The 22,408-nt window shown below is 40.1% G+C and overlaps 1 protein-coding gene across 3 annotated transcripts in view; it reads right to left on the bottom strand.

Annotated features, from left to right (window-relative positions):
- Nucleotides 1–4,757: 4,757 nt before the first annotated feature.
- MOB1B (MOB kinase activator 1B) overlaps nt 4,758–22,408 on the bottom strand; it is a 34,077-nt gene continuing 16,426 nt past the window's right edge. For all 3 annotated transcript variants that reach the window (XM_031596786.2, XM_090139112.1, XM_031596787.2), the window contains exons 2-6: nt 19,071–19,237; nt 14,608–14,701; nt 9,269–9,402; nt 6,635–6,798; nt 4,758–6,042 (exon numbers count right to left, since the gene is read on the bottom strand). In XM_031596786.2, coding sequence (XP_031452646.1) covers nt 5,965–6,042; nt 6,635–6,798; nt 9,269–9,402; nt 14,608–14,701; nt 19,071–19,237 — 637 coding nt within the window. In that variant the 3' untranslated portion in view covers nt 4,758–5,964. The remainder of the gene's footprint in view (nt 6,043–6,634; nt 6,799–9,268; nt 9,403–14,607; nt 14,702–19,070; nt 19,238–22,408) is intronic.

Genomic DNA, 22,408 nt, shown 5'->3' with positions numbered 1-22,408 from the left:
CTGAGGGTCCGTGACGTCACGGCGGCGCCTACGAGCGGCCGCGAGGGCCACGGGGAGCGGGCGGATGCGGCCGGGCCCGGCGCTGCGCTGTCACGGCACGGCGGCGAGGAGAGGGGGAGGAGGCGCGGGCCGCGAGAGAAGGAGAGGCCGAGGGCATGCGTGGTGAAACAGAGCTATTTATTGTCTCTTATAAACAGCCTTCAGCTTCTTGTTGAAAAAACCTAGAATTTAAATATTCTGTCCCGTCACGTACAGCGATCTGTATACGTTATTTACAACTCTCGAACACGGTGCGGATTTTCAGACATTCAGCTGTTGTTACCGTACAGCAAAAGCCGTTCCCGCTTAAAACCGAAGTCCCGAGCGGTGCCTGGGAACGGAACGTTGGCACGGTGAGCGACAGCAAGGGCTCTGCTCTCGCGTTCCCCATCCGGCACCGCCTTTTCTCCCGGGCGTTGAAAGACTGCAAACGAGGAGGCCGTGTTAGCGTTGCTTCTGCGCTGTTTTGCTTTTCTCCTTTAGAAATGGCCTTCTGCTGAGACCTCGCTCTGACCGCCTTCCCCTCCCCGCGCACACACGGCCGCCGCGCAGCCGGGGAGCGGCCTTCCCTCTGCGGCGCTGCTCAGACGGCGGCAGAAGCTGCCAGCTTACAAAAATAATGAGCTTAGCTTAGTGGCTATACGAATTAATTTCCCCTAAAAATACAATACTCTAGGAACGATTCAGGGAATTTGTTTCTAAAGCAAAAGCAATCCGATGTTCATCTCGACTGCAATCTTAACCTGGTTATAAAGAAGCGGAAAGAAAAGCAGGACGGTGCGAAGGTTCAGCACTTACACAGACAAATGTTAGCCTCTTATTGCAAGGTGAGACATCCAGGAAAAGAGGGCAGGCAATCATCAAACTGCTCGTGGCTTTACTAGCGCACTAGTAAAGGAAAAATCAAATGGCAATGAAGGAAACAAGATTCAGAGTAAAGTGATTCTCAGTGAAAGAAAAGCAAGGAGTCCGCACTCACACTGCACCTTTTTAAATAGTCCAACTAAAAAAGGGGGTTATAGACAGCCATAGAGCACTCTGGCAGGTAGGAAGGGGAGAGAGGCTGGTAAGAAAGAGAGCTACCCAAAAAAGGATGCGTTCAGAATAAGATTGTGTCACGTGGCTCAAGAGAAGGGGGAGGCGAGAAACAGAAAGGAACGATCTGAAAGGTATGTAAAGTCCATAGCAGCAAATAGGTATCCTTTACCTGTTAAAGGAACATCAGGGAGATTGAAGTGCTCAGTCCTAAATACTGAAAAAGGACAGCGCTCCTTTCTATCTGGAAGTAAAAGCTAAAATTCAAAGCTCCACATTGCATAGTAAGCAGTTAAAGAAACTTGGTACTTGCAGACGGGCTGTCAGCCCTTTGAAACCTGTTTTCTCCTCTCAGCTACCTGCAACAGCAAAATGTGGCATTTTTAAAATTGCAGTGAAAAATCAGCTTGCGTCCCTAACTTGAATGTGAAAGACACAAGCACAACATACCCAACACCATCGCAACGGTGTCAACATTGGCAACGGTGACCAAATGTGATCAACTTCACACTTTGTCCCATCCCATCTAGAGGTAGGTGACCTCCTGAAGTTACCATCGGAATCACTGACATGTTCAGCATGCTGGTAGCTGACAAACACCCCAAACAGCAGCGTGTAAGGACATTACTGACTGGAAGGCCTCGGCAAGCACTGGCAGCCCATCAACACCTTCTGCTCCCATTGACAACGAAGCAGAGGAGTTTTGTTTCAAAGCGCTCATGACACCTAACAGGATCCACCTGTAACAGAATCCACCTGTAACATGGGCCTAAAGCAGCAGATTTTCTTCAGGGTTCATTTCTCTGGGTTTTATTTTGGAGTGAGAGGTGTCCTCCCCCCAGACAATGCACTATTTTATAAACACATTCAATCTATTCAGATTCAGCTTGTAAAACATGACTTTCGCGTAGCATTGTGATGTGCCCTTACTTCAAAAGTGTAAACACACATGAACTTCTGGTCCCACATCTTTTTTGAAGAAAAAAAAAACAAAAAAAACCCCAAAATAAAAATAAAAATAAAAGCTGCAAATATAAACAGCATAGGGATGCTGAATCCCAAATACTGCACACATATCATTAATGCTGTTATTTTCAAGTGTTGTATAATTAAACAGCGTGTTCACACTGCTGTCAGACAAATCAAGATCTCCAAGCTTTTATTACATGCCTACAAACTGTTCTGTAAAACTGCTTTTACTGGCAGATACTAAATACAAAAAGATACACCATCCCTTTAAGACTAATCCTTTTTATAATACATTCAAATTCTGATTCAGTGAACTGCAGCAGAAGCCTCTGAATTTCTAGAATTGGGAGCTTTAAAGAAAGAAAAAAAAAGGAAAAAAGAAAAAAAGAAAAATGCTCCCGAGTGGAAAATGAGGTAAGCAACTGCAGTGGCATCAATCATAGCAAATCCTCACTTCTAAATATTCTTTTTTCAACACAAAAACTGGTAAGACAGCTTTAAATCTGATGGAGAATATCTCCTGTTTAGCACCTTGGTGCAGACTTGTGCCACTCTCCGGTCTCATTGCAATGTGATAACAAGGGCTCTGGTGCTGGCTGAAAGGCTCCAAGAAGCATTATCAGCACAGAGAATGTACACACACAGCCTATGAGCAGCACTGAATCAACTCAGCAAAGCAGTTTTCACTGGTAATTTTATCAAACTTTTAATATCAAGCTGCATCTGCAGCACTCTTCACGCTTCTGTAGCTGGATGCCGATCTCCCTCTCAAGCTGGAAAGTTTCAGTCATTAAACACTTCTCAGACAGAAGTATGCATAAAAGGCTGCGTGTGCAAGATGTTCTGAATTCAGCTTCCTGCATGACTGAAGTCCATTTATAAAAGCACACTTCAAATTTAGGAGCTAAGCTGCTTTTACACAGTCAGGAGGATGCTCTCCACCTCCATAACTGCAATGTCAGTCTTTCGTGTTATTCAGTCCTGAGCTAACAGAGCCCTCCAGTCCTCCACCCAGAACTAGCTACAGCTCCCCAACCAGGCTCACGGTCACATCCCAATTAGATGCCAGTATCCTGCTCAGTTAAAAACAAGTTTGCAGCTGAAAAGATGTCATGGATGATACACACCATCCCTACAAGTAGTTTACCCAACCAGGTATGTCCTATGAACAGCAAATCTGACAAAAGCATTGGGGTGAATGCTGCAGCTGTAAGTGGCTCGCCCAAGTAAAAGGAAATGGTGTTTGTACCTCATTTGTTTTTGCCTTCAGTTGTCTTGTACCCTCACAGTTCTTTTTCTATCCCCCAACTTGCTGAAGAGTTATCAGAGAGATACTAGGCACCTCTCTTCTAAATCTCCCAGGTATATATGTACAAATGGGAGAATCAAAATTGTTACTGGATGAGAAGGGGTAAGACCTTACTCTTTTCAAACTTGGAATTTGTCAAAACATTTGAGGGAAAACTCTCTTTGCATCATCGGCCTGATCCACCTCATTCTTCCAGTGTGGACTGTGATCAATCCAATCCAATCTCTCAGCATTAAGAAAAATCATGCAATTTCCTTTGATAGTCACACAATTAGGAAAATTGCTTCAGCTTCTTATGTCACACAGGATGAAGACGAGTAAATACAATTTTCTCATGTCCTTAACTTATAAGCAGTTTCTACTGGAAAATGACCTTGTCCTGCAGAGGAGCCAAAACATATTCTATGATTTTTGAACTTTAATGAAGCTTCTAATGAAACCAAGTACTCTCTGAATTACATAGGCTAAACTGCAGCTATTTTGCAAGCAGTTACTGTACCTAACATATACTGTAACCAAACCTAAACTCACTATGAATGCTACTGCATGACTACTCTTCACCACTCTTCAAGAAGACAACTTGTTTCCATTTCTAAATGAAAACCTGTGAAATGAGCAAACAAGGCCATTTCTCTATTTCAATACTAGGTCGTCTTAACTGTTCTTAAGCCTGGTGAGAAGGAAAAAAAAAAAAGAAAAAAAGAGACAGAAGTAACAGAAGTTTAAACTGATTTTCATTCTGACTAGGAAATTCAACTCCATTGAAGAATAACATTGTTCTTAAAATAAGTTATAGATGATTCTGAAATATATTATTTTAACTTAAAAGTAATGATTCTAGTCACTAAAATGAACATATATTTGTTATTGTGCTTAAATATTTCTTAGCTGGCTATATTAATGGCCACTTATATATTTTGCAGGCTTGTGTTTTCAGTCTAGCAGAGGTACCCAAAGCATATGCACAACTTCTCTGCCATACACCAACCTTGGCTTCACCTGTACATTTTTTAGTTTTAAGAGTTACTTGGGTCATATACACTGCTCAATTGATGCATTCACATTACTAAGGTCCAAAAAAGGTGCTGTAGCAGTCACAATCTAGCAAAGCCTGGCAGTGTTAATCATCTACTGCATTGTATTTGGCAACTAGTGATATCATGGGATAGCATACTGCAGAACCACCTAATGCAGATTTCTTTGTATCCCAAATACAACAGCTTTTACAAGGCCCGTAAATGAACAAGAGACATCTGGGCAATGGGAAACCAGACTCTGATGTAGTTGCAGCGAAGATTTCAAAGCCACTGTCCGTGGATCATTCCAGAAGTTAACTTGTCACAAGCTATTCTTGTGTCTGGTTTGAGACAACAGAAGGATAGAAAGGCAGAGAGACCAACACAGGTGAGGGAAGTAGACATTTTGGTTATGTTTTCTCAGAAATGAAAGATGCACTTGCTAAATCATAAACCACTGGTATGTTCCAATTACTTTTCCAAAATTCCGTAGTTCTTTGGAGACAAGTAACAATTTTAAGTGTGAAAGAACACCACAGTGCTAACATTAATCCTAAATGGTCCACAAAATTATCTTCCCTTCAACATATATTCCCTACTGTAGAAAACACTGATCATCAGAGTTCCTTCACAGAGCTGGGCTTTTTATTTCTAACTTAGGAACATCATCTCATGAGTTATTTTTCAAAGCAGAGTTTTCTTAGTACTACTCCAGTGTACTTTTGATAGTAACTACCTTCTCTAACTGTAGCTGTGCAAACTGACAGTTCATTTGGCAAATACTTGGAAATTGAACGGAAGTGCCTGACTTGAGGTGCTATTTTATTCACCTGTTCAAAAAATAAGAGCAACTATGAAAAGCAAAAACCAGTGCAACAGACATTAACTATTTGCTAACCACAGGTTCTCTATAATTTTGACACCACCTTCTTCATTCTGATTTGGTGACTTTTCATCGTCACTTTTTGTTATAAGAAATATCTAGTTTTGAAAAAATCTATATTAATCTCTCTAAAAAAATAAGACAAATATTTGTATTAAAAGCTGGAGATCATCGATTTAAGTAAGTTATGGCTTTTTTTACTGTAAGTATTTATATATATATGTATATATATGTATATTTTTTTTTCCCTAAAACAAGTATCAGTAAGTATCTTGGGTGTTAATTCATATTTTCTATTTCCAGCAATGTTCAGTATTGTATGTGCTTTGCACCTCAGAAGTGAGTCTGCCAAGGCACTTAGAGAATATAAGGAAGTCTTTCAGGGACTTCATTAGAATGGGCTACCATTGACACAATACAGAACCCATCCACCAGAAGAGTCAAACCCCCAACCAAGCATGTTTCCTTTACAAACACTCAGCACCTGCTAAAATTCCACAATGAATAACTATCAAAAAAAAGCTATTTACTGCATGTCACTAACAGACAAAAGATTTCCCCTAATAAAAGCACAGAGAGTAGATCTTGGCTGTTAGGAATAACAGCACGGGTTTTTCTTTTGTTTTTAAAAAAACAAATGAACAACAACAACAAAAAAAACATATACCACACGCTTGCTTAAAGAAACAAGTAACTTTAAAATCCTCTTCCTTTTATCTGTCCTTAGAGGTGAGTTTTTCAATCAGTTCTTGAAGCGGTGCAAGCTCTCTTCTGTCAATAAGGTTGAATTCCTGTAATAGGGATGAGGAAAAAGACAAACATACACTTTTAACTGTGGTTCAGAAAGAAGTGTAATCCAGACAGAATTCATTTTACAGGCTCTTCATGACCAGGCCTTGCCACTACAGTATTTTCTGTTCATCTGTTATTATCTCAATAGCACCATTTAACTGCCTAAAGCTTTTTCTTTTACCCCATTTAAGGGGAGGAAACATGCTAAGAAGCTGCCCTTGGCTGAGCAACCAACCAAGGGATAAAAATATAATTTTGTAGCAAGAACGCTCTTTTCAGTTTTCAATCAATAGTTTCAAAGACTGTCCTCCCTCTTTCTTTTATAAGGAATTACTGTTCTACTTAATTATTTGATACTGAATACTTTATGGTATTCACTTTGGAAGCAAATGAACACTTCACTGAAAACTTTTCAATTCCTTGAATACTTCTAGCAGTAAATATACATACAAATACAACGAGACACTTAGAGCCTTACAGGTATCTACTGAAGTACAAACATACCAGCTGTTACGAAACAGAATGAGTGTTACTTTGGTAAATTATTTTTCCAAGCTATAACTGTAACTATAATGTTCCTGCCACGCTTACCTGAACAAAAAATATAAAGTGCTTGAAGGATGTATTAAGATGTGCCTCCTCCTGGAGCTGAATCACTGGATCAAAGTGCTGGTGATAAATGTGAGCATAAACTCGGAAGAGGCGCTTTAAAATTGTCTTTGCCACTGACATGAAATTCTTTGGGAACGGTACACCTAGAAATAAGGAAACAGATGACTTACTTTTAAATGCCCATACCATCTCACTTATTTTAAAAGCCACTATAACCCAGCCTGATTTCTTGGCTCCAACTGTGTCTTTCACAGATAGGACTGTTACATCTCACTCAGCAATTCTGTCTGCAAACCACATGATGCACTTCGACTGACACACAATGACAAGCTCGTTAGAAGACCATAGGGAGATGACGTTTCTCTCCCTCATGTAATCCAGTGGTTTATGAACTCATACCAAAACAAACTGGACTACACTGAACCCACATAGCTACAGCTTCCGGTTAGTATGTCTTGTGATGTATCAGAATAGTTCCTTGGAGAACTTTCTCTGACTGAGCATCTTCCTGCTGGGTGGATGAATTCAGATGCTTAAACAGAGGCATCTAATACAAATATATAAGCCCTCTCAGTACCTGCTGGCCTCTGACTGCCAATGCAGATAAGTGGAAGTCTCCTGCAGGCTCTGAGTCTCACTGAAGGCCCTTTGCAGGTGTCAGAGATAACACCGGATACCCCTCAGTGACACCAGAAAACTTTGCGTAGGTAGCTGAAACTGTCTTTTAGTATTAGCAATATTGTTTTTCAGTTCTCTTGGCTAGAGTGAAGTAAAAAAAAAAATGCTCTCTTGCAGCTTCACAAACAGAAGCTGTACTAATATTGAACTCAAACTGGAACATTCATAAAATGCTCTCTTACGTGTCTCACGAAGAGACTCTGTTTCCATCCTTCCCATTGCCACCCCCTAGCCTGAGGCTACTGCTTTCTTACCTATTGCTGAGTAACTCTGACACATGCTCTTTTCAGTCATTTCAGTGAAAATGACATAGGACATGTAAAATCAGCTTCAACAGTAGCTCTTCGTCAGTGTACAAGTCACTGGGAGCAATAATCTATTTAGGCAGCACATTCACAGACTAAAAAAAGACATTTATCAACCACCTAAGTAGATCAAGCCTGACTAACTTCTCATCACGTAACAGATTTGCCAGTCAGCTTAGTTCTTTTGGAGCCTTTCCAGCATGTGAAGTTCTGTGTGAAGGTCAGAGGCCAAAGCTGTATGCTGCTGGTTAATCGTGACCTCAAAAATGCTTTCAAATACTGAAAATACAATTTCCATGCTCTATTAAAGCTTGTCCTGCTTATATATACACATCACATTTCCAACATTGGCTACAGCATCAAGTGGAAAGTTCATTTTTAATTGCTTATCCACTGTGGCCTTTAAGTCCCTTTTCACATCATTGCATTTCAAAAATACATCCCATTAAAAAAAAAAAAAAAGTCTTCACAGAAATATATGCTGCGGAGAAAGATCAAGTCTTGATGTAGTTTTTTAAGCACTGCTTTAATACAAACTGTAAGTATTCAATATAATTCCTTTTTAGTAGCAGATTTATACCCCGGCTCTGAACTCTACACTGAAACACTAAAATAACTGGCACAGAAAGAGAAGATACTGTGCTCACATCTACAGAGCAGGGAGTATTTAGATTTCTGTCACTTCTGCCCAAACTAACCAGCCTTCTTTGCATATCTGTCCACTGTAAGCAAAAAGAAATGTTGCTTGATTCTGACAGGTGGCCCTATTTCTCTGAAAAAGCTTATTGAAATGTGTTAAATGCCTCAGAAACTATTCACAAAATACAAGCAATTAAAAGATCTCCTTCCCTTTCTCCACAATGATCAGAAGCCTATGAGTAGTACTGTACTGGAAAATTGCCAGTTAGGATCCTAGAACAAGTAGTCCTTCACATCTCCAACAAGATTTTATTCTTGTTGTCATTTCAGAATCAGTGGTTGTTCATTATTTTCCACCTCCTTTTCTGAAAAAAAACACTCTTAAATATATATCTCCCATCTTCATTTCAAAAGAAAATAAAATCATGCATTTAGGATCAAAAATGTAATTCAGCTTCTTTAGAAGTAAGGGCTAAGAGAAGTTCCCAGTGATAGACTAAGCATCCTTCCTTCATTGAAGATCTGCTAGTTTGCAGCAGTCTACTGGTTATAAGATATAGAGACCCTCCTACTTATTTTTAAGAAAACAAACCACCTTTTATAATACTAAAAATATATATATATATATATATATTTCATCAGAAATGACAGTTAAGTAGAAACAATACTTCCTGCATCAGAGTTGGCTAGATGTTTATTAAAAATATTAACACATGAGCTAGAGTTCATGTACATATTAGTTTTACCTTAACAGATAAAAACACCTTTCTGAACATAGTATCATAGAATCACAAGGTTGGAAAGGACCTACAAGATCATCTAGTCCAACCATCCTCCCATTACCGTTGCTACCACAAGCAATATAACATAATGTTACCCTTACAGTTGTCCTACTTGAGAAGAGTAACATAGGATACCTTTCAATGCTACAAGACTTGAATATTTCTGTACAACCATAATCCAAATACATTGTTCAATGTTACTTGTTTACCTATTTTAGAAGGAAATAGCGTTTCATCATCCAGCTGATCCTGGACCCAAGTCATCAGGTAATCAATGTACTTTGGCGCAGAGCACTTAATTGGTTTCTTTATGTTTGTCCCATCTGCCCAATGGTACTCGTACCTGGGTTGGGACAACAACAAGAAGACATTTCTTAATACAGGTGAATCATTCCTAACAGCCTGGAAGGACGCCCTTCCTGCACCACTCCCCATACCCACACCTTCCCACACTCCTTCCTTGAAGCTAAGGTGGACTGATGTCATCTGCAGCTGCTCCAGACCCAACCTGCAATCCTTCTTTAGCAAGCCAGCATAGCCTGCGAAGGCTTCCAAAAACTTCCCTTTTTCATAGGCACAACACATTCAATCACACTCCTGCCAAAAACATGTCGACATATGGTTAAGCATCCCTGTACATCAAAAAGCTGCTGTAGGAGTAAGCTTCCAAATTGCACACAGGGCACTTCTGCTTGAAAAGGCAACAACTAGTTTTTCTTTCTTTAAAGCAGCTTGGGTTGCTTTTGTTTGTTTGTTTTTAAAGAAAAAAAAAAAGGACTGCAACTTGTTGAAATGAAACATCAGAAAATTGCATTAAATTCTCCACTTGAAATTAGGCTTACAGGTTTTACCTAACTGACAACCAAACTACATTGGTTCTTGCCAGTGTTCCTAAATTATGATTGCATTAAGAGACTAGGAAGATTCAGATGTAAATTAATGCCAAGTAACACTATTTAAGAACTCAAAGCAAATGTAAGGTGCACTTCAGTAAACAGTCTTGAGGAAGCTTCTAGATTAAATAGTTGTCCTTAAGCAGCATCTAATAGCTTAGCATTACCATGCAGCACACAAACTAGACCAAGATTCCAAAAGTCTTGGTATCCAGATATACCATCAATTCACTGGGTAGTTCCAGGATGTCTTTTAGCTTAGTTTTTCCTATCTATAAATAAGGTGGCATCACACCTTTACAAAACACTGGCATCATCATGAAGCAATAAAATGTGTACTCTTTTTATTCTTCTCTATTTGTAAGGCTAATAATGCTGACACGTAGCTTATTTAATGAGTAGATTCCAGCTTCATTCATTTTACAGGTACCATTTGAAACCATGGCATTATAAAAGCCATGGAAAACTATTAAACAGGAGGAATTTGCATGCACAAGCAGATATAAACAAGTCCTCATAAAATTAGAATGGAACAGATTTTTTCACTGACTTGGGGAGTGTAATCGACACAAGTCCAGACGTAGAAGACAGCTTATCTTGGGAACGCATAGCTGGAAAAAGGAAAAACCAACTATATTTGATGATCATAGTCTGACAATCTCAGCTTTCAAGTGAACCATGGCATTCCTTTCTATTTCTTGCCAAGTACCAATGTGCAGGTCTTAATATCTCCAGCCAAACTGTAACATCTGAGCAGATTTGGGTTTTTTTTTTGTTTTGTTTTGTTTTTTTTAACCCACATCTGCTTTAGGCCAGGCAGCCCTGTTCAGCCAGCCAGCAAGTCCAGCCTGAAGCAAAAGGGACTGCTGAGCTCTGCAGCAATGAAATCCTCCCAAAGGAATAAATGCACAGTGGGTCAGGATGGCTCCCACTTTTTTTATTAATCAAAAGTCAATGACAGGGGTGATACTGTCAGGTCACTCATGCTTTTACAGCAAACACACACCACACAGAATGGCCAGGGTTGGAAGGGACCTCAAGGATCATAAATCTTCAACCCCCTGCCACATGCAGAGCCACCAACCTCCTCATAGAGATGCTATTACTGGTCAGTACTTTACAAAGAGGTTAATATGCTCAACTGTTACATTTCAGTACAGCTGTGCCTTAGCACAGTGTTTGGGCTCCAAACACTGCTATCTGAACTCTATCTGACTATGTGCGCTTAGTATCAGGGAATGGGGGTAACTGGGAAAGATCTTCTATTTTCAAGACTATTCACATCATTTTATACAAGACTTAACCATATCTAATTGATTTGTCTTTAAATTTTAACAAATCTGGTTTTGTGAGAACAATAACTGAAGAAACAATTTCACAATACACAAATTTTACAATTGTGAGTGTGCTGCTAACAATTGTATTAGAAGTTCTTATTTTTCTAATGGTAAGAAATCAGAAGCTCTGAAGGCATAAATCATATCTCAAAATACATGAGGAAATTCCATACACGCTGAACAGACCACAACATTTCTAGCATGAAAAAAAATTAAGTTAAAAAGAATAAGAAAAAAAAAATATCAGTATTCCTCACCACCCAGCATGACCTTAATACTGAGGTTTAAGTGTTAATAACCCACTTAAACTCTTAGCTAAGGTGCCAGATTCGTATAGAGACAAGTAGAATAACAAGAGGAAACCTAAGCTAAATGCTAGCTCTCATCCAAATAGTCCTTATCCCTTAGAAGCTTGCTCTCCTTGCATTTTTCAGAGGAAGAAGTGCCACAGAATTACCTTTAAAGTAACACAGCTCTTCAGAAACACCAAAGACATATCCTGACAAAAGTGAATACAAGCTCCCCACACACAGTGGGCGTGTAACCTTCACCAAGTCAAAAGGCACAGAGCATCAAGAAAAGGCAAAAGGAGTAACACTGATGGGAGATGTGGGGTATTTCACTGACTTGATTCATTGGTTATTTCTTTACTTATTGGTAAGGACACACTGGGCAGAAGACAACACGTGAACATTCGAAGACGGTACATTGTAACCATGGGGGATTTAAGAGAAGCTGTCCAGAGCGTTATTTGAAATCCAAGCTTAGAAGCACTGGGAACATACAAACCTCATGACAATCAACAGGCTCTCACCACCACTAAGAGTGAGCTTAACTATCTCAATCAAATGCCCAAACATGGATTTCAGAGACTCTGTCCAGTAATCCCGCTTAGAAGAATGCACCAACTATGTCCTTCCTCCTTGCTCTTACAATTTACAACCATGGAGGAAAATAAAGAAAATACCCCTTGCACCACAGTGCTCAGTATACACATTACTTTTATGCAAGTTCTTAACATATTTATCATGTTTGCTGCATTGCTGGTGATATAAGGATAGTAAGAAATGATAACCAACTCGAGTTCACTTGGGTAGAAAATGTTTGGTCTTGCAATTGTGAGAAGAGTGGAACGTTATCATGAAAAACCATATATTTTGGAACAAATCAAACGGGTAATTTTCTCAAACAACTAGACAATGACTTGTGCAGCAGGCACAAGAGATCTCTTTTTGATCTTTATGTCAACCCTTTATTAACTCTGTTAAAGATTAATTCAGCAATCTTTCCAACAAAGAGAAGTCCAAAAGAAATTTAAGAGACCCCACAGCAGATAATACTTCATGTCAGTATTTCCACTGGGAATACGTAGCCCTGAGTCTGTAAAACACCAATATACTCCACACTCAAAGTTATTAAACAGAAAGGTTTGTGTGTGGATGCAATTATATCAGCTTGCAAGTGACTTACAGGATTTAACTTGCAGAGAAAATAAATAAATAAATAGATTACAGGAAATTAAGACTGTAAAGCTACAGAGTGCTTGGTGCTTTTAGTTCTCCCCACACTACTGCTGCTTAACCTTAAGGTTTCAAGTGACCTTATGGAATTTGTTCCAGCTAACCCGCGCTCTTCTATCTGAAACAGACGAGTGCACAGTAATGGTGGCAGCTCAGCAGCAGCTGTAAGCAGTCAGCAATCTTCAGCCTAGCAGCATTAAGGAGCTCATAAGACTCAATGTCTTGAACCAGAAGATAACATGAAATAGAGATAAGAAACAGGGGAAAAAAAAAACAACCTGTAAATATCAGTGCTGTTACGGTAAAGTGGTTTCTACTAGTGCCTCCATAATAAAAATTCTGCAGGTCATCTTTAACCTAAAGAATGGCCGTGCTCATTCAAACCAAAAGCATAGTGTTCACTCCACTGCCAATCACTGCAGCCTCACCTATCTCTGCTCCTGTGCCTGCCTGGCCCAGGCCCCCTTCACCACATGAACAGTTTGGACCCGCTTTTGCAAAATCCATTCCTGCGCACAAGTAGGGCTGCAAACTTTGGGGAATGCTCTGAAAATCCTAGAGATAAGTCCACCTGATTAAAAACTTGGCAGAATTTCCTACACATTTCCTACCCTCTAGCATCTCTTTTCTAGCTTGCTTCATAACTGCTCGAGCACTATATAAGTTTCTGTCAATGGTTGTCAGCCTCTTTGGAGAGAAATAAATTGTTTAGTCCAGCAGTCAGAAAGCTAAGCAATAATTAACTTCCACCCACATGTAACTGCTTCTCATCAGTCAAACAAGAAAGCAAACAAATATTTTCATGCTCTCATTTAATAACCAAGAGCCTGTTCTGCATGCCGAAGCACAAAGCAGACAATGGGTTATGTCACTGCACAAGCTCATTCCAAAGTTCATTTGTATAACAGTAAACTTCTTTCTTTTGTATTTTCACCCCCTTCCCTATTTTGCAGCAGCACATCTGCCTGCCCACACTGCTTCTGGCGTTCCACAGCAGCCATCATTAGTTTAAGAACACAGCACCAAACCTTTCCTTGGTCTGGCTGTTTTCACCTTGCAGAATTCATACCCTCCCATTCTCAGCAGCTCTCCACCCAGCAGCTCTTTTTTCCTTGCCTTCAGCTCCCCACCTTGGGATCACTGCCTTCAGACAGTAACAACATACATCATTAGAAAGCAGGAAAAGGTGGAGGAGAGGATTGTTTTTCTTTGTTGCTTATTTAATGTAAAAAGGAAGCAGTGCTTTCCCATCACTACTTGCTTACAAATTCAGGTATTCTCCTCTCTGAAAAACACTAGGAAGCTGAAGAGCAAACAAAAACACAATGCTGGATGCCTGCACGAAAGCGTAAGCAACAATCAAGGAAGTGAAACTTCACTGAGTGAAAGGGCATGGAATTCTTACTCAGACTACTCAAACCTGACGCCAAGTTTCTTTCTATAGTACCTAGTCAAACACCCCAAAGAAAGATTTTGCTTATTCCTAGTTGAATGCCTGCAGATGAAAGCATCAAGACTTAATTTCAGAAGGACTATTAACATCTCAGAACAAAAAGAGAAAACAGTTCTGATGTTCAGGCTACTTCCCAGGCTAAATAAAACAATTACTACGAAAAACTTTCAATTCCCTAGTCCCTTACAAAGGATCAAGCTTTTTCTCTCCACACGTAACAAAAAGACGACATCCTTTCTACTCACAAAGGTTATCCTTTCTCTGGCACTCAGCTGAGCCAGACTCTTTCGAATGCAAAACCGTCTCAAGAATTGCACACTGAACAATGAGTAAAAATGATCTTACTTTGGGCCAGCAGACATCACAGGACAACTCTCCTCTGTGCAGAAGTCCGTAATGGTTCCATAAAGCATATTGATCTGGTTGAAGAAGTCAACAGCTGCAAAGCATTTAAATCATTCATTATTACTCTGCAGTTTAATTGCAAACAAACTTCCTACAGCCTGAACTGTAAAACATATGCTGCTCAAAAGGGTCCTGGATTATTTTTCATGATAGAACCTCATTAATACTTCTTTGTAAGATGTATTAGAAAGAGATTCAGAACACCAGTTCTTGGTTGCAAGAATTCTTTAACTGTTCACTATAGCAAAATCTTAATTAAAAAAAAAAAAAGGAAAAGGGTAAGAGAAAGCTGTCATTTACTCTTCTAAATGTTTGGTGTATTTTATTAGAACCCCAAATTCTCCTTGCAGGTCCGTTAACAACAAAAAAAAAAGTGTAAACTTTGAAGTACAGCAACTGTTACCCATTTGTTGACCCTGATATCCTTCAGGCTTTCTATTCCAAAAGACTGTCTTTCCAATGAATATTTATGCTATGCTAAAACAAAAAATGGGTGGTGAGGTGTGGGGGTATGTAAGGCATATGGTTACAACATCAAGTGACTTCTATTCCTTTGGTTAGTTAATTAACACGAATTAATATTTAGTTTACAAAGTTTCCTCACTTATAAACCATCCTTGGATATTTCTGTTGAAGAGTAACTGTAAATTTCAGCAGTAGACTGCTTAAATTAATTACTGAAATAAAAGGCCAGAAGTGAACATATCTAATAACTCCCACTGTTCTCACTACTGTAAATAGATGCTCAAGCACCTATTGCTCTTCAGTGATCTTGCAGCAGATAAAGTTTTTAGGAATCGTGTGATCAGTTTTTAAAAGCCCACTTCAAACTCCCTCCAGAGAATGGCCCCCCTGTGCACCTGTTAGAGAGCACAGCACGTACCAATAATTAACAATGTCATAGGTTAAAATAGGTTAAAATTGAAGAGGGACCAACACTGAGCTCTAGAAAATTAAAGTTGAATTCTTACCACTAAGAGCAAGGTTCCAATGTAACGATTTTATTAAATACTTCCACCTGCTTCATTCTGCAACCACTCCTGTTAACTTCTGGATGAACCCAAGTATTGCAAGCATACAGGAACCTAAAACTTGTGTGAGCAGCTTTGATGTCCTTACTCATCTATCTCATCTTTCATCATGTGCAGGGATGAAATTCAGCAATAACATGAAAACAAAAAGTAAGTGTGGTAGAGCTCAACTCCTATTTAACTACAGTGCTTTGCAAATTTAACCATTCCACTGACATGCTCTCACCCTGAAAGAAACCACAGATGAAGTATAAATGGCCTGAACGCCCCAGTGCTCAGTCTGCACTATATTGCTTCTATTGCTTTGACACCAGGCCTTCCACTTCTGACAAAAGGAGCCTTTCCAGATACAATTTTGCAATCATATCCGAAAGGCTGATCCTCACAATGGGAAACTGGTACATAGACTGAGCTCAGCATGACTTCAGACTTAAGGTTACATCAGTGCTACCTATGCAAAGCCTGCCAATACAGAGTGCCAGTGACAAACTGTTTCAGCAGTAGGTAAATAGACACGTTTGTCTTAACTTAAAAACTGACATCTTTAAAGTCACTAGTTCCAGAATTGAGCAGTGAATACTCATATAAGCAATGTGCAGGACCGGTGGAATGGACATGCAGTCCTCTCAATCTGGTGCTATGCCAAAGAGCAGCCAGAGCCCTACTTTGCAGTCAACCCAAATTTGCATTCTTTGCTTACATCTATAGAAAATTACAGTTATGTTTAATGAGATGTAAGTTGACATCTTCACTGTAAACACTAGTTGATACTGTATACTATTAAAGTAAGCGATGGCTAAGGGAAGGAGAGGGCTAAATATGGTATGTATCATCACTGATTATTCAGGAACGTAAACATCTAAGATTACATGCACATCACAGCAGCAAATCCCAGCTGCTGCTCAGCAGATGCAAGATATTAAGCTACAACTGCACCACATAATTTCCCAGGTACCAAAAGGGGGAAGTACATAAAAACCACTATGGCAGGCACCTGCTGCATTTCATTTCCAGCAACAAAACATGTCTTTCCCTTGCAAAGCAACAGCAAAAAAATGGTATGACAACATTGAGAATGGTTGATAAAGTTACAGATGACAAGGAGGGCTTCTAAAGCCTCTCTGGATGTGCAGTGGGAGCACACTGCCCACAGCACTGTGTGACATTCAACGCTGCGGAGGCAGCAAGAAGCAGTTAAATGCAGCCATTGTTTTTTTGTGTGTGTGTATACACAAGAACTGTTAATTAAGTTTCCAATTGCTGCTCCCAGTAGAAACCACAGACCAGCATTTGCTTTGGGGCAAGCGCGTTCAAAAAACCCACACAGGCTTTGACAAGATGACTGATTATTGCAGATCCCACATTTGCGAGTCTCAAAATGCCTTGAGACACATCACCCATCCACCACAGTCGGCAGTGTCCGACAAACAAGGAAAAGGCAAGATCCTCTTTCCCAACATCTGTAAAGCAGTACAGCGCCCTTTCACATTTTCGTTTCCTCTTTTTACTCACGGTTCTTAAGTTTTGAGGGTTTAGGTTACTTTTTCCACATGCTTTTCTACTCTAAGTGCACAGTGTCTGGTATACATTTTAATCTGCTACAAGCATAGAGGTGAACTGTACTTCTGAAGTGCTTTTTTAATAGTTTCTAATCAAGAAGTCAAATAAAAATAAACTGATTGCACACTTCTCATTTTTCTTTTAAATACACTAACACACTTTTAGAATCTCCATATAAGCCAATTCATTCTCATAAAGCATCTCTACGGTTAGGAGTTAAGCAAGTAGCAGTGGAGCACATTCCTCCTGTGCTTTTACTGTGTGAAGTCTTACACTTCCTTTCTTCATTACGTATCTCCATCAATGGAAGAGGCTCACAGCTACCATTAACTAGTACTAGGTGTGGTAGACGTTGTAAATCAAAGAGCATCTAAGGTGCTACTCACTTCTAAAAAATAAAGAATAAAGGTTATACTCCCCACTGTATTACAAGAAGGCATGAAAGAGGACCACTTCATCAGAAAACGCAGATGTTAGCAAAAGGTAGCTCCCACTCTTCTCAAATGCTTCACTGCCTTTTGCCAGGCAGCTAATTTAGTGGCTAAATCATTTGGGAGATGAAAATACCACCGCCACACAAGAAAAAAGAGCCACGGAATGAAGGACCCCCCAAAAGGGAAGGATGCAAGCAATATCTCAGGCATCATTAGTAATGCTTAGTCATAGAAACAGGCTGGCTCTTTTTCTAGCCAGTTTTGCAGTGTAGTGTGAACAAGTTCGTATAAATAATGGTGTTGGCAGCTTCAACATTCACTGGAAGGAGTGACAGGTTATATCCCACAGTTAAAAAACTCAAAGGTAAAAGTCAGTATGACAGATTATTTCCCAAACATGTCAAAGAACAGAAAGAAACAGAGAACTAAGAACTAAGTAAAACAAGTAATTAGAAGACATTTAGCTTGTAAGTAATTTATACTGCAGTGCACAATTAACACTGTACTTGCAGGCCATGCCACAGACACAAAAGACAAGGAAATACCTAGATAAGGCACAGAGTCTGTGGCAACCAAAACCCCACACAAGCTACAGAGCACAATGCAATTTCAGTTAATCCATTCTCAAAGCATAAGAGGAAGGCAGCAAAATCATGCGGCAGGGAGAAGGAGAAGGAAACAGTCAGGCAATCAGAATACACCAATTTGGGCCCCACTGTTTGACGTGCTCTTGAATAAAAAAACAGAGCTAGTAAAAGCAGCTTTAGAAAAGTTAAAAATCAAGAGATTTACCAAAGCAGAGGCTCACAACTTGGTAAAAACAAAAGGAAGGGACTAATTTTAGGAATATTGCAAAGATCTGTCTCTAGGTTTGCATCAGGCAGAAGGAAAGACAGGCCACACATGTCACTGTAGTCTCAACATTTTAGACCTGGCCCTCACACTTACCTAAATTACGGTTTTATACTTAGCGTGTAGAGGCTTGTCCAAACTATCATGTAACAACTTTGGTTGAAGAACTAGCTTAAACATATTAAGACAACACATACAAGTTCTTTTCTAAAAGCAGCAGTGGCATTTCTACCTTAACACTTCTACGTGATCAAGTGCTCACAATTTAACCACTAAGATTATTTATTTTAAAGACAAGACCATACTTTTGGAACAAGAAGCTTAAGGAGTATTGTCTCAGTGTGTCTCTCAGCATCTGTTAGGTTTAAATGACAGGACATTCTCCTCTCCCCATTGCAACATAGTGCAGAGCAGTGCAAACGTCACTAGAAAGTACACAGCTGTCTTCCCACAAGTATCAGCCCTCATTCAGCACCCTCCTCGTGTAAAAGAGTGAGAGTGTGTGTGTGTGTGTTAGCCAACTTACTGTTAACTGCAACCCATTCATTTAAGTCTTCACCCTCTGGAAGCATAACAGCCATCCTGAGGTTACCACTTCCAAGCGTGGCCTCGGCATGTTTAAGCAGCTCATACTGGTGAGATCCCTCTGGAATGTTCTTCTTTGGTTTGAAGGTTTTGGAAGAGCGACTGCCACTGCGAAAGGGAGAGGAAACATTTAGACAACTTGCAAAAAGGGAAAGGGAAAAAGCAAGCAGTGGACAAGATGCTCACAAGCACAGTATCAGCCTTAAAACACTTTTCCCAACTTCTATGTTTTCACATCAGAATGTAAATTTAACAAAAACTGGGATGCCAACACAACAGGTGCTTTGACTCGCTTTGTTTAAGCCAATTAAATCATCCTTTGCTCCCTTGCCTTCTCATCTGTTCACCAGCTGGACATTTGGGAACATTCAGCTTCCCTTCCCCTTTTCTCAGTACACTGGATCATAGGCAAGATGAGACCAGAAACATTTCCTTCTCCAGACTTTGCACAGCCACATATGAAGACTACAGCACCCAACCAAGAAGAATCCTTCTCTATTCCAAATAGTCATGAAACTTGTTATGGTAATAAAAGTTATCAAATAACAGGAAAAAAAACCAAAACCACATGCATTCTAAAGCATCCATTTTCAAGAGACACAAAATAGCATCCTACCTGCAAAAGTATACTAAAATGGCAGAGCCAGCTTGTTCAGATTACTGCAATTTTACAGCTAGTATGGTGTGTTAAGTAGGTACTACAAATTTCTTGAAAATAAGCTGCTGTTATCTAGCAACGCATACTTTCCACAGGCCTGGCTGATTCAGAACAGTATCTTAGCTACCTCAGTTCACCAGCAGCGCATTAGATCCAAACATAAATGTCAAAAGGGGGATGGGACAGCTAAAAATGGCAACATGAAATACATTTTACAACTATCTGGTATTGCTTAGGAACTTAACTTTTAAGGAACAGCTGCTCAAAAACAGGCTCTTTATCTGAAGGATACACACTTTTCACAAACTTTCTATACCACTTTACTCTGGTTTCACAGCACACAGACCTTTCAGTCCACCAGTCTGACAAGAAATATGGATGGTGACTTCTACAACTTTCGCAGAGGTCATCTTACCAGCCTTAGTTTTGTTTGAACAATAGGGGCTGACGTGGGATAAAATGTTGATACTTAAATTTTAAATGATGGCAGTGAGCCTGGATAGCACGTTGTTCCCTCACACGTCAGAAACATGACATGCAAAAGTAAATATCTGAAAATAAATGCAAAATGAGCCATGTTTGTGAATGTTTCAGCATACAAACTGAGAAAAAAAATGTTGGGAAAGGAAAATTGAGCTCTCAATTCCAATGAAGGAAGCAGAAAGAAAGGAAACTCAAGGTAGCTAAATTTTCATTACAAACATTGCCCAGCTCTTAATTCTTTATACAAGTCTGCCCATTTTTCACCAGCCCCCCACAGAGCTGAACACAGATTTTTGTCAACAGGGGTAAGGGTACTCTCAGGTTCACTGGATGTCTGAACATGAAGGGCTGTAGTTCATCTTTGAGGAAACTCCAGTACAGCTACCTGGTCATACACAAGCACTCCAAGAAATTTGTTACATGGAATCAAAGAACAACCCCAGCTGGAAAAACTCCAAGGACCATCAGGTCCATCTCCTGGCTCCACACAAGACCATCCAAAAACCAAGCCCTATGTCTACAGCATTGCTTAAAACCTTGGAGCCATGACCACAGCCATAAGGAGCCTGTTCCACACCCATTGTCCTCTGGTGAAGAACCTTTTCCTAATATCCAACCTATTTTGCATTTCATTTTCCCCAGTACACGACACTACAGCCATCAGCTGAAAACTAACAAAAGATGACTTGTCTCTACAATTGTACATGCCAATGGCTCCAGCAGAGATACAGTGCACACAACAAAAATTTTTCTTTCCAAAACACAACAGGTGATCAAGAAAAATCAAATGTGAAGCACATAACAAAAAATGCCTTCAGTTTGGTTACATCTGGAATTTGGTTACAGCAGTGGAAGAAGAAAACGTAATAAAATAGGAGATAAACATGTTTCCCAGTTGTTGGCAGGGGCAAGGTAAATACCATCTTTGCAGGTATGGAACAGACGAGTCTTTACACGGCCTCAGACTTCAACTCTCCCTTGCCACAGCACAGCAGCACCCTCCATCCTGTAGGCCTCCAGAGTAATCCTGTTTCCTAACTCTCATAAGGAAACACTTTGCTGGACTAAAAGTGACCACGGGATGGTAGAGCTGAATGGGCCACGTTCATTTTCAAGGCGAGACTGGATAAGGCCCTGGGCAGCCTGCTCTAGCTGTGGTGTTCCTGCTCTCTGCAGGGGAGTTGGACTAGATGGCCTTCAGAGATCCCTTCCAACTCTAAGGATTCTATGACTCTACAGTTCATACAGACACTACATCAATACTGAAGGACATCAAAGGCAGTCAGCTACAAAATGCACCTAAGAGCCAGTAGTAGGAAGAGGAAACACACGGCTCCCATTGCATTCTGCTACAGGACACTTCTAACACGTGACCAGTCGTTTGCATTACACCCCAAGCAAGGATACCAGATTCAAATCTTAAATAAAATAATTGCCTCCCTGTGGGAGGGAGGAGCTACTGTGGCACAGGGAGTTGCCTTCCCCTTCCACTCCACAGCCACCTGCATTTGCTGCTAGGTCAGGCTCAAACTCAATCAGAAGAAAAGGCACTTGTTAAAAACAAATAAAAATTTAAAAAATAAATAAATCAGAATGCTTAACTGTCTGCTTAGAGGTGCAGGTTTTCTTCTTCAGGAACACACAGCCACCAGGCCAAAACTGGGAGTAACAACACAATTTAAAGCATCTGGCAAACATTTTGGTGTACGTCTGCACAGACAGGGCTGACGCAAGGCAATACTCACAGCAACTGAGGGCCAAGAGAGACAAGTATCATTACCTACCCACTTGTGTCAGTGTAAGCAGAAGAAAATGAGCACAAGATAAGGGCATGCATAGCACTTCCAGACCTGTTCAGAAGATTCTGCTCTGCGTATTGTAATACGACAGTGAAGGAATCCATGTCCTGCTGGAACACCACTCTATGGCTCAGGTCATTCATTCACCATCTAACAGAAAGGAAAATAAGATTCCCTTTCCTATCAGTTTACATAGCTTCTCTAATTCCTAAAACCTAAGTCTAAAATCTAATGTGCAGCAGTATCTCTTCCATAATACTGTCCTCTTCATATGGGTATGATGACTGAAGAACTTAACTGCTGTAACTGGTCTGGTGTCATTGCCTAAGGCAACATCTA

The sequence above is a fragment of the Phasianus colchicus genome, chromosome 4, assembly GCF_987193195.1.
Source record: "Phasianus colchicus chromosome 4, bPhaCol1.hap1.1, whole genome shotgun sequence".
Taxonomy (NCBI): Eukaryota; Metazoa; Chordata; class Aves; order Galliformes; family Phasianidae; genus Phasianus; species Phasianus colchicus.
Note: the sequence above shows the minus strand (reverse complement) of the source record. Positions and strands in the feature narration are given on the sequence as shown.